General features: G+C 38.8%; 1 protein-coding gene across 1 annotated transcript; it reads left to right on the top strand.

The window, feature by feature from the left end:
- Nucleotides 1-8,932: 8,932 nt before the first annotated feature.
- On the top strand, nt 8,933-10,916 carry LOC125100974 (importin subunit alpha-1-like). Its single transcript, XM_047731564.1, has one exon. It carries the CDS (start codon nt 9,052-9,054, stop codon nt 10,639-10,641), a length of 1,590 nt encoding a protein of 529 aa, XP_047587520.1. The 5' UTR covers nt 8,933-9,051; the 3' UTR covers nt 10,642-10,916.
- Nucleotides 10,917-12,913: the final 1,997 nt, after the last annotated feature.

The raw sequence follows: 12,913 nt of genomic DNA, 5'->3' as shown, positions 1-12,913 counted from the left end.
GATCTATCCATTGCTGATAGTGGGGTATTGAAGTTCTCTACAATTACTGTACTGTTTTCTATTACTCCCTTAAGATTTGTTATTTATTGCTTAACATTTCAGTGCCTGGTCTTGGGATCCTATATAGTTATGATTGTTTTCTCTTCTTGATGTATTATTGACCCCTTTATTTTTTCAAGTATAACTTATTTTATTTTTTAAATTAAATTAAGTTTTATATAAATTCAGTTAATTAACATATGGTATGTTAGTAGTTTCAGAGGTCGAGTTCAATGATTCATCAGTTGTGTATAGCACCTAGTGCTCATTACATCATGTGCTCTCTTTGATACCTGTCACCCAGTTACCCCATCCCCCACACATCTCCCCTCCAGCAGTCCTCAGTTTGTTTCTTATGATTAAGAGTCTGTTATGGTTTGTCACCCTCTCTGATTTCATCCTCTATTAGTTTTCCCTCCCCTATGCTCCTCTGTTTTGTTTCTTAAATTCCATATATGAGTGAAATCATACTATAATTGTCTTTCTCTGATGGACTTATTTTGCTTAGCATACATATACCCTCTAGTTCCATCCAGGTCATTGCAAATGGCAAGTAATATTCCATTGTATTTGTATACATCTTCTTCATTCATTCATCTGTTAATGGACATCTGGGCTCTTTCCATAGTTTGGTTATTGTGGACATTGCTGCTATAAAGACCCCTTTATTGTTATGTAGTGACCTACTTTGTATCTTGTTACCCATTTTAGATTGAAGTCTGTTTTTTGATGATATAATATGGCTATGTCTACCCACTCTTCATTTATATTTGCTTGGAGTATTTTCCATCCTTTCATTTTGGGTCTATGTGTGTCTATGTCTTTTGAACTGAAATGAGACTCCTGTAGGCAGGAGTCTTGTTTGTTTTTTTGGGTCTTGTTTGTTTTTTCCCTCCATCCAGACACCCTTTGCCTTTTTTTTTTTTTTAAAGTAGGTTTCACACCCAGTGTGGAGCCCAGTATGGGGCTTGAACTCATGACCCTGAGTTCAAGACCTGAGCTGAGATGAAGTGTCAGATGCTTAATGAACTGAGCTACTCAGAGACCCCACACTCTGTGTCTTTTGATTGATGAGTTTTGTCCATTTATATTTAGTGCTATTATTGACATTTAAGGATTTCTGACTGCCATTTTATCTTTCGCCTTCTGGTAATGTTGTCTATCATTTCTTTTACCTTTTGTTTCTGTCTACCTTTGTAAGTTGGTGGTTTTCTACGGTGATTTGCTCAGTCTCCCTCATTTTTAATGTTTTGTGTTTCTGCTCTAGGTTTTTGCTTTGTGGTTAACATGAGGTTTACATAAAACATCTTATACATTACATAGTTATTTTCCTGCCAAGAGCAGTTTATCTTTACTCACCCTTAAAGTTCTATCCTTTTTCTCTTCCCCTTTTATATTTTTGATGTCACAAATGATGTCTTTTAATGCTATGATTTCATTACTGAGTTGTAGTGGCTTTAATTTTAGTCCTCTTTTCCTTTAAGCTTTATGTTACAGTTAAGAATTTAATATACTTTTCTAAAAATGGGTTGCAATATTCTAATTCTGACTGACTTTAACTTTAATCAGAGTTTGTGTGCTTTTGTCTTTTCATTTTAATTTGGAGAGTTCCTTTCAGCATTTCTTATAAGGCAAGTCTAATGATGGTGAACTCCCTCAGCTGTTGCTTGTCTAGGAAAGCTTTTATTTCTTCTTCATATCTGAAGGATAATTTTGTTGGATAGAGCATTCTTGGCTGGCAGGGTTTTTTTTTTTCAATTTTTAAAAAAATTTTTATTGAAGTATAATAGCTGTAGTTTTTATCTTTTAATATTTTGAATATGTCATTCCACTGTCTCCTGGCCTATAGGGTTTCTGCTAAGGAATCTGTGGAGAAAGCTGCTTATACCCTAATAGGTGTACCTTTGTGGGTTACTGTCTTTTTTTCCACTAACTGCCCTAAAATTCTTTCTTTATCACTAACTTTTGACTGTTTTAATAAGATGTGTCTTGGAGAAAGTCTTTTTGTGTTTGATAACAAAATGTTCTATTAGCTTTGTAAGCTTCTTTCCCTGGATTTGGGAATTCTCAGGTATTATTTCTCTTCTTTTCTTTCAAGTTTAATTAACATACAGTGTTATATTAGTTTTAGGTATAAAATATAATGACTTACAATTCTGTACATTTCTCAGTGTTCATCAAGGAAAGTGTGTGGTTAAACCCCTTTATCTGTTTCACCCATCCCCCACCCACCTCCTTCTGGAAACCACCAGTTTGTTCTCTACAGTTAAGAGTCTGTTTTTTTGTCTCTTTTTTCTTTCTTTCTTTCTTTGTTTTGTTTCTTAAATTCCATGTATTAGCAAAATCATGGTATCTCTCTTCCTCTGACTTATTTCACTTCACATTATTACTCTCTAGGTCCATCCATGTTGTTGTAAATGGTAAGATTTCATTTTTTAATGGTTGAGTAATATTCTGCTGTGTGTGTTTGTGTCATCTATATGTGTGTGTATATATATTGATATATGTATAAATATGTATGTATACATACACACACACACACACACACTATATCTTCTTTATTCATCTTTCAGTGGACACTTGGGTTGTTTCCATCTTGGCTATTGTAAATAATGCTGCAGTAACAATGGGGTGTATACACATTTTTGAATTAGTGTTTTCATTTCCTTTGGGCAAATACCCAGTGGTGGAATTACTGGATCATGCAGTAATTCTGTTTTAGAATTTTTAAGAAAACTCCATACTGTTTTCCACAGTGGCTGCACCAATTTGCATTCCTACTAACAGTGCACAACTGTTTTTTTTTTCTCTACATCCTTGCCAACACTTGCTATTTCTTATGGTTTTTATTTTAGCCATTCTGACAGTGTAAAGTGATATCACATTGGTTTTAATTTTTATTTCCCTGATGATTAGTAATGTTGAACATCTTTTCATGTATCTGTTGGCAATCTGTATGCCTTCTCTGCAAAAATGTCTTTTCAGGTCTCTGTCCATTTTCAATCAGATTATTTGTTTTTTTCAGTGTTGAATTGTATAAGTTCTTTATGTATTTTGGAGACTAACCCTTTATCAAATATATCATTTCCAAATATCTTCTCCCATTTACTAGGTTGCTTTTTTTCTTTTGTTGATAATTTCCTTTGTTGTACAAAATCTTTTTATTTTCATGTACCCTCCCATAGATTAATTTTGCTTTTGTTTCCCTTGCCAGACATAACTAGAATATTTCTACAGCTGATGTCAAAGAAGTTATTGCCTATGTTTTATTCCAGGAAATTTATGGTTTCAGTTTTCACATTTAGGTCTTTAATCCTAATCTTATGTATCTTTAAGTACATTCTCTACTCTCTTTCTCTCTTCTTTTCCTAGGATGTCCTTTGTTCTTATGTTGGTTTTTCTAATTGAGTCAGGGAGTGTTCGTAGGGTTTTTTTTTCTTGTTTACTTTTTAAAGATCCTAGTTCTTGATCCTCTTCCACCTGATCATTTCTATATTTTCATACTCAAGCTTGCTAATTCTCTCTTCCATATGATCTGCTGTATTTCCACTGCATTCTAATGCATTCTTCATCTCATTTATTGAGTTCTTTAGCTTCAGAGTTTTTGTTTGGTTCTTTCTTAGAATTTCAATCTCTTTGGTAGAGCCCTATTTCTTTTCACGAATTTTACTGTTGAAGATCATTCTAATGCTTTTCTGAGTTTCTTGAATTTCTTCTTAACAACTATTTTAAGTGATCAGATTATAGTAGTCCATGTTTTTGAGTTTAGTTGTTGGAAAATTGTCATTTATTTTTTTGATACCATATTACTATGATTTTTCATGATGTTTGATGAGGAGTGCCTCTGCAGTTGCATTTGAAATGAACACCTTTCTTAACTAGGCAAGGTTTTTTTTTTTTGCATTGATTCTAACAATTCAAGAGGTCGGCAGTTAGAAGCCTTCCTTTTATCTTCCAGAAGGTGGCGCTATAGCACAAATTTTTGGTTTCTCTCTGGGAGCTAATTTGGCCTAAGGTTGAGAGAGGGTGTTAACACCCGCCCCCACCCCCCCACCCCCCACCCCCCGCCAAAAAAGCCATTGAGTGGCAGCAGGGGTGGGTGGGACTTAGGATGTGCCCTGGGACTTTGGATGTGTCCATTGCCTGGTTAGGGGATCTCCAAGTGGGGAAGTTCCAGAGGTCAATAGGATATCTTCTGGCCTCCTAGGTCTGACAGCAGCAGCCATATTCCTTCATTTCTGTTTGCGTACTTGTCTTTCCTTTCCCCCTCCCCAGTCACTGCATCTTTCCTTAGAGAGAGCAAGTTGTCTTTCCAATTGCGGCATACATGGTTGGGCAGTCTCCCACTTACCGCCTTTGCCAGAAAGCTTGTGCTGCTTTGCTGCCAGGTCAGGCTAGCGCTGCCTTCTTTGACATTAGCGCTTCTACTGCCTCCAGCTCTGCGACCCCTTCCATCCCTCCAGCCACTTCCATGTTCCCAGAATCTCCTCCAGTCTAATCCACCCACTTTCAGGTGCACAGATGGATGGATCTCTTCGGTGTCTTGGTATACAGTTTAGAAGTGCTTTTTTTTTTTTTTTTTTAAGGTGGGTGTCCAATGAGTTGTAAATCTAAGGGGACATAAAGGAAGATGGGCTCCTGTCACCATGAAGCTCACAAAACTCCCATGATCTCATAGTTTTAAATAATTTTTAAGACTCTTTACATGATACGGTCCATTCTAGGACTACATAATACTGAAGATTTAATATGAAGTTAAGATATATTCAAAAGTTTTTATTGATTTCCTAAATTTGAAGTGACTTTCATTTAATCTAAATATATTTTTATTCTTTTATATAGCAGTTCACATAAGGTTCATGGTAATGGTACTCCTTGCAAAATTTTTTTTCCTTTTTTTTTTTTTTAGTTCAGTACTCTGTAGTCTTAGGAGCTGTGTCAAGATCACAGTATTGTTTACTAAATTGTTACGTGGGGTCTGCAAGCTTGTCCAGCAGTACAATATATGTGGGGGATCTGGGATTAAGCCTAAAATTTCCTCCCTTCTAGTCTACATCTGTAGTAATCAGTCCATTGTGCCCTGGGTATCTAACAGATATTATCAAGTCTGTAATGCTTTGATGTCACATATGCCAAGCTGCTATTTACCAGAACAGGAGTCCCATTTTGGTATGTATTACTCATAAAATATTTGTGGAGTGTTTGGGAAGCTATGGAAATCCTTTTATTTGTAGGAATTTAAAAGTACAACAACAATTTGTCATGAATAAATGGTACTGGTAGAGATTTTAAGAGAACACTGGGACACAGTTTGAATTTCAGGTTCAACTCAGAAATTTCACAGAGATAAAGGAGAAAAAGACAAATATACTTTAACAACTATAAAGCAAGCATGATGACTAAGAGTTAAAGGATTAGGGATAACCAGGTAGAAAGTGAGAGTTGAAAAGCAGTTGATAGACTTCTGGGGAAGATGATGGATTAAGAAAGGTGGAGAATTCAATAGCTTACTAACCATACAAGCAACTGGTAAGGTATTAAAGGTAGCAACTTGAAAAGAGTAGGGGTACCTGAGTGGTTAAGTCAGTTAAGTGTCCACTTCAGCTTAGGTCATGATCTTAGGGTCTAGGATTGAGCCTGGCATGGAGTTCCACGTGGAGACTAGCCCAAAGCCCCAAGCTCAGTGGGGAGGGTCTGCTTGACTCTCCCTCTCTCTCTGCACCTGCCCCTGCTCACAGGAGGATCCCTCTCTCTCTCTCTCTCTCAAATCAATCAATCAATAAATCTTAAAAATAAAAAAGGAAAACAACACGACAATGTGAATATACTTTACTGAACTGTACCCTGAAAGATGGTTAAGATGGTAAATTTTGTTATGTATTTTTTGCCACAATTAAAAAAAAATGTACCATTCTAACTGGTGTAAGGTGGAGAAAGGGGAACAAAACTTTTTACACTGTTGATGGGAATGCAAATTGGTGAAGCCACTTTGGAAAACTGTGCAGTTTCCTCAAAAAGTAAAAATAGAGCTACCCTATGAGCCATCAATTGCTCTACTGGGTATTTACCCCAAAGATAGAGATATAGTGAAAAGAAGGGCCACATGCACCCCAATGTTATAGCAACAATGTCCACAATAGTCAGACTGTGGAAGGAGCTGAGATGCCCTTCAACAGACGAATGGATAAAGAAGATGCGGTCAATATACACAATGGAATATTACTCAGCCATCAGAAAGGATGAATACCCAACTTTTGCATCAACATGGATGGGACTGGAGGAAATTATGCTAAGTAAAATAGTCAAACAGAGAAAGTCAATTATCATATGTTTCACTTATTTGTGGAACATAAGGAATAGCATGGAGGACTTTAGAAGAAAGGAAAAATAAAGGGGGAGAAATCAGAGTGGGAGATGAACCATGAGAGACTATGTACTCCAGGAAACAAACGGAGTGTTTTGAGGAGGGGGTGAGCCTGGTGATGGGTATTAAGGAGGGCACTACTGCATGGAGCACTGGGTGTTATACGCAAACAATGAATCATGGAACACTACATCAAAAGCTAATGATGTGCTGTATGGTGACTAACATAACACAATAAAAAAAAAGAAAAAAATTTTAAAGGGAAAGAAAGTGACTTACAAATGACTTTCATTAAGACAATGGATAAGTAAATGTTGGGAGGTCCTGACAAGCCTTATTGCAAGCTTCTTTGTGGCTATTTAATTTCAGGAGTCTTTGGACAGGTATAGGTGACCTAGGATGATTTTATTTGTGCCTGAGCATAGATGAGAGAGGGGTTTCTGGTATTTTGGTGAGATACACAGCTGGGAACAGCAGAGCAGTGGCAGAACAGGACAGGGAGCTGGGGGGCAGCCAGTGTACCAAGACCTGGAGGGTGAACTGTGGATATTGGGGGGGTGGAGAGGACCAGCAGTGAAAACTCTTCTGGGGCACCCCAGAAATGGTCCCCCTGGACTCTGCAGGGTGCTGGTGAGACAAGACACTCATATCACAGTCATCTGGTACCATCAGAAAGTTCTTAAGTCTTCTGGGGGCAGTAATGAAGTTTTTTCTGCCACTGTGGAGTAAGTGCTCCTTTCAACATGGTGCTCCACCCATGGATCTCAGGCAGCATTATAGTGAAGGTTACTGGAAATAACTGCAAAATATAAAGTGAAGAGGGCACAGATATACTGAATTTCCTTCCATGTTCACAAAGACCAAGCAACTCATCTAGATTATCTGGAATGTACTTTGTTTTCATCCTCCAGTTAGAATTCCTTTAAGACTTTTCCTAGAAAGCCTCCACTATAAAGTTTCATCCCTGGGCACCTGGGTGGCTCAGTTGGTTAAGTGACTACCTTTGGCTCAGGTCATGATCCTGGAGTCCCAGGACTGAGTCCCACATTGGGCTCTCTGCTTAGCAGGGAGTCTGCTTCTCCCTCTGACCCTCCCCCTTCTCATGCTCTCTCTCTCTCTCTCAAATAAATAAATAAATAAATAAATAAGATAAAGTTTCATCCCTTTAGCATACATACATCTCCTTCTTTTGCATACTGATGTGCACTAGGCCATCCTTCCCTATGGGGTGGGGCTTCCATCTTTTATTTTTGGGGGACCTACTTTTTTATTCTACATTTGATTTATAAAATTTATTTATAAAATTTTAGTGCTACTCTAAGTACTTTGGACAAAATAGAAGCTCGATAAGTATTTATTTAATAGATGAATGAGATGGAATTTTTCCATTCTTAACATACTTTATCTATCAAAGAGTGGTTATGTGATTGTAAGTGTGATGTTCACTGTTGAAATTTTTGAGATTTTAGAAGATTGTCTTCTTCATGCAAGTCTAGTTTGTTATTGTGGGTCTTTTAAAAATTACATTATAAAAAGTATTTTAAAGTATTTCCCTCTTGGCTAAGAAATGTATTATATTAAAATAAAAATGTGCTGTAAAAATTAGTGATTTGTCTATAATGCAAGGGTACTTTATAGACTCCTTGTTCTTTTGAGAACCTATGGGTATATGCTACTTTAACATAGTGTGGAGTAAGTTCAAAGTCATTTTTGTCCCAGTAAAAGACTTTTCTTCTAAATGTACTTATTTCTGAGTTATAGTCACAGTGTTCTTATTTTTATGGGGTAAGGATAATAATACCTCTTCCATTGATGTCTTGTTTATTTTGGTTCTCAAATAATGGCTTAAATTCCTTTGTAAAATATCAAACCCCCATACAAGTATTAGAATACACGGATTCTTCTTGTATTCATTTATTAGTTCAAGGCATTTTTAAGCCCTATGTGTATGAATGCCAGGGCAAGGGCTATAGAGGTTTCAGAGATACATAAGAACTGCATTTGCCCTCCTCTTAAAACAAATGCCCTTTAACTTTATAACATCCAGAATTGTTCATTCAACTAGATAGTCTTAGAGTTTAACCAGCAACTCAAATAAGAAAGGGCAAATTTCAGGGGCGCCTGGGTGGCTCAGTGGGTTAAGCTGCTGCCTTCGGCTCAGGTCATGATCTCAGGGTCCTGGGATCGAGTCCCGCATCGGGCTCTCTGCTCAGCAGGGAGCCTGCTTCCCTCTCTCTCTCTCTCTCTCTCTGCCTGCCTCTCTGTCTACTTGTGATCTCTCTCTGTCAAATAAATAAATAAAATCTTTAAAAAAAAAGGGCAAATTTCAGAAATCCAAGATATGTCTGAGTTTGTGTATTTAGAATAAGGAAGACTTCAGGAAGTTTTGGAATACTTTCAGTAATAGTATTGTAGCTATAAAGCTGCAGGTTAAGCCAAAAAGGAGGAAAAGGTGGTGGTATTCAAAGAAAACTATCTTCCAATATTCGAAGGCCCATACCCTGTAAGAAACATTAAGTTCGACACCGTCTTTGGGGTGATCCGTGGTGGACGTTTTGAGGGCAGCTGACCTGCAGCCTGCGCGTCCCGGACCGCCTCCCGTGGAAGCCTGAGCCGGCCGTGTAGCTTTCTCCCTTTGTCTCATAACCATGTCCACCAACGAGAATGCTAATTCACCAGCTGCCCGCCTTAACAGATTCAAGAACAAGGGGAAAGACAGTACAGAAATGAGGCGGCGTCGAATAGAAGTTAATGTGGAGCTGAGGAAAGCGAAGAAGGATGACCAGATGCTGAAAAGGAGAAACGTAAGCTCGTTTCCCGATGATGCTACCTCTCCACTGCAGGAAAATCGCAACAACCAGGGCACTGTAAATTGGTCGGTTGATGACATTGTCAAGGGCATAAATAGCAACAATTTGGAAAGCCAGCTCCAGGCTACTCAAGCTGCTAGGAAACTGCTTTCTCGGGAAAAGCAGCCCCCCATAGACAACATAATCCGGGCTGGTTTGATTCCAAAATTTGTGTCCTTCTTGGGCAGAGCTGATTGTAGTCCCATTCAGTTTGAATCCGCTTGGGCTCTCACCAACATTGCTTCCGGGACATTGGAACAGACCAAGGCTGTGGTCGATGGAGGCGCGATCCCAGCGTTCATTTCCCTGTTGGCATCTTCCCACGCCCACATCAGCGAACAGGCTGTGTGGGCTCTAGGAAACATTGCAGGTGACGGTTCCGTTTTTCGAGACTTGGTTATCAAGTATGGTGCAGTTGATCCGCTTCTGGCTCTCCTCGCGGTTCCTGATATGTCATCGTTAGCATGTGGCTACTTACGTAACCTTACTTGGACACTTTCAAACCTTAGTCGCAACAAGAACCCCGCACCCCCGCTAGATGCCGTCGAGCAGATTCTTCCTACCTTAGTTCGTCTCCTGCATCACGATGATCCAGAGGTCTTAGCAGATACCTGCTGGGCCATCTCCTACCTGATGGATGGTCCAAATGAACGGATTGAAATGGTTGTGAAAACAGGAGTTGTGCCCCAGCTTGTGAAGCTTCTAGGAGCTACTGAATTGCCCAATGTGACTCCTGCGCTAAGAGCCATAGGAAATATTGTCACTGGGACAGATGAACAGACTCAGGTTGTAATAGATGCAGGAGCGCTTGCTGTCTTTCCTAGCCTGCTAACGAACCCCAAAACTAATATTCAGAAGGAAGCCACGTGGACAATGTCAAACATCACAGCTGGCCGCCAGGACCAGATCCAGCAAGTTGTGAATCACGGATTAGTCCCATTCCTCGTTGGTGTTCTCTCTAAGGCAGACTTTAAGACACAAAAGGAAGCTGTCTGGGCTGTGACCAACTATACAAGTGGTGGGACAGTTGAACAGATTGTATACCTCGTCCATTGTGGCATAATAGAACCATTGATGAACCTCTTAACTGCGAAGGATACCAAAATTATTCTGGTCATTCTGGATGCCATTTCCAACATCTTTCAGGCTGCTGAGAAACTAGGTGAAACCGAGAAACTTAGTATAATGATTGAAGAATGTGGAGGTTTGGACAAAATCGAGGCTCTACAAAACCATGAAAATGAGTCTGTGTACAAAGCTTCATTAAACTTGATTGAGAAGTATTTCTCTGTAGAGGAAGAGGAAGATCAGAATGTTGTGCCAGAAACTACTTCTGAAGGCTATACGTTCCAGGTTCAGGATGGCACTGCTGGGACCTTTAACTTTTAGCTTGTACAGCCGACGCAGAAAGTTGTTTGTGGTGTGCTTTGTTTGGTAGAAGTTTGTCTTACTGTTTCTCTACTAAGAACTCTTTTTAAATGTGTTTTGTTATTGTAGCACTTTTTACAACAAAACTCTACTTGACCAGTTCCAAACTGTAAAAACTGTATGAAGCTCCTCCTCCCAGTGGGTTTCTTATTTCTATGTGGACTCTCTTCTCTTGCAGTGTCCTGTAAATAAAGATTAAATTCCACCCTTTTCTTTAAAAAAAAAAAAAAAAAAAAGAAACATTAAGTTCATTCTGTGTGGTTGGCTTCAAGGAGTAGAATAAGACCAATGAGGGAAAATTACAAGGATGTGAGTTTCAGATTATTACAAGGAGAAACTTCTAATATGCTGTTTTACAAAACTAAAATAAGATGCTGGAGGGGTAAGGTGTTTCTTGTCACCGGAAGAATTCAAGCACAAAATGCACTACCTCTAGCTTGAGCAGGAGACCTTTAAGGTATATTCCAATGTTGATATTCTGACTCAGTGGTTCTACTCTCAGAGTTGGTTTCATTAATCCATGAAAATCCCTTCTCCCTGCCCTTTTTGGACCCCTTCTCCTAGTTCCCCCCTCCTCAGAAGGCATTGGAGTAACAGGAAGAATAAGGATCCTTTAATATTAATTCTGCTATTAAGCATGGAGAAATTCTCCCTTAAGATGAGGTTTCTATTTAAGGATAAACCCGGGGTCACAGATTTATGTTTTTACTTATCTTTCTTTTCATTTAAAATGGAACCATAAGTGTTTAATATGGTGCTCATATCATTTCATTTCATTTTCCACATGTAAGTATGTAGGGATTGAGTGAGTCTGTTTTGCCTTGATACAGCAATTGGTTTTCGTCCTCTGTTTTCAATCAGACAGTTTTAAATTTTGGTTAGGCGCATAAACACACTGTGATGGACGACATTAATAAATAAGTATTACATTGGCTCCACTTGAGCATTCCCTCTTCATCTTTATCTTTTTTGTTTAAATCCTGTGGGGTCTCAGAATGCTCTTTATGGAGATCAAGAAGATTAAGCAAAATTAGCTCTTAGCTACATAATGGGCTTTCCTCTCCTGGCATGTGTCTCCCCTCTCTGCATATGGTGACTTCCTCTGATAGCAACAGGAGATTCACAGATGGGGGGGAAAATATGTTCTAGGAGGGCACACCACGAGATTTCAGAGTTCTTGCTCATTTCTAGCAGTGTATATGCTTGAATTGGAATAACAAATGAAAATGATAAATAAATCAGCTAGCTACTCAAAGACACCTCCAAATTCATCTATCTCCTAGGGCAGACTAACCTTTTCAATCTTGGAATGAAGGGTAGCTTTTCTAGTCTTGAGAACATCTAAGCCGTAGCTTCATAAATGGATGATACCTTAAAAGAGGTTATTTTCAGAGAGAACTATACTTCACCCATGTCAAACAGTAAAATTCATGCTGTTTATAAAGTTCTCCAGAGAGAGGCCGGCTTACTCATGGGCAGAGTTGGCAGCTGCCTACATGGAATAATTTGAGGATCAATGAGAGGCCCCTATGCTTTAAAATCCATCTCCCTCATCAGTCTGCAGTGGTGCCTGAAATTTCCGCCATTACTGTCATTTCTTAAAAGCCTTTAAGAGGACATATGCCCTATTATCTTGAGGGAGGTAACATTAATTAACTATATAGCATATTAGAATGGATGAGTTTTCTTGTTAATAACCCATTACAACCATTGACACCCAGTAAAGATCAGGGATATGAAGAAATAAAAGCAAGGACAGGTAAGTTTTAATGGAGAAGTAGGAGATGGTGATTCATAGTGTGAGTATAGTTCAGGTCCTGTAGATGGGGGAAGGGGAGGGGGGGTTCTAATATGGGGATAACCAATGGGGAGAAAGGAGGACCTGGGTATTTTGTTCCAGGTAGTAGGGTGTGCATGGCTGCAAAATGTGAGAAATGGAGAACCAAAGGAAGGATACCAAGGACAGAATTTACTTGCCCTATAATACTGTTAACCTGGGCCCTACCCCTCCCAAAGAAGTTCATGGTCTTAATAATAATTTGTAGAGTGATTTCAAACTATATTAAATTTTCTCATTTGAGGGTGAAGGATGTGTCTTTAATCCTATCTCAATAAAAATGGAGAACGGGTCATCCTAATTTGTATGGCAATACTTCACTAGGATTCGTATTGACCCTTTAGCTATAGTATCCATTGGCTAAATAACTCTTTTACTTTAGTAGTTTCTTCAGAG

The sequence above is a fragment of the Lutra lutra genome, chromosome 5 (assembly GCF_902655055.1).
Source record: "Lutra lutra chromosome 5, mLutLut1.2, whole genome shotgun sequence".
In the NCBI taxonomy this organism is placed as follows: domain Eukaryota; kingdom Metazoa; phylum Chordata; class Mammalia; order Carnivora; family Mustelidae; genus Lutra; species Lutra lutra.
The sequence above is the reverse complement of the archived record's forward strand: the minus strand, read 5'-3'. Positions and strand labels throughout refer to the sequence as shown.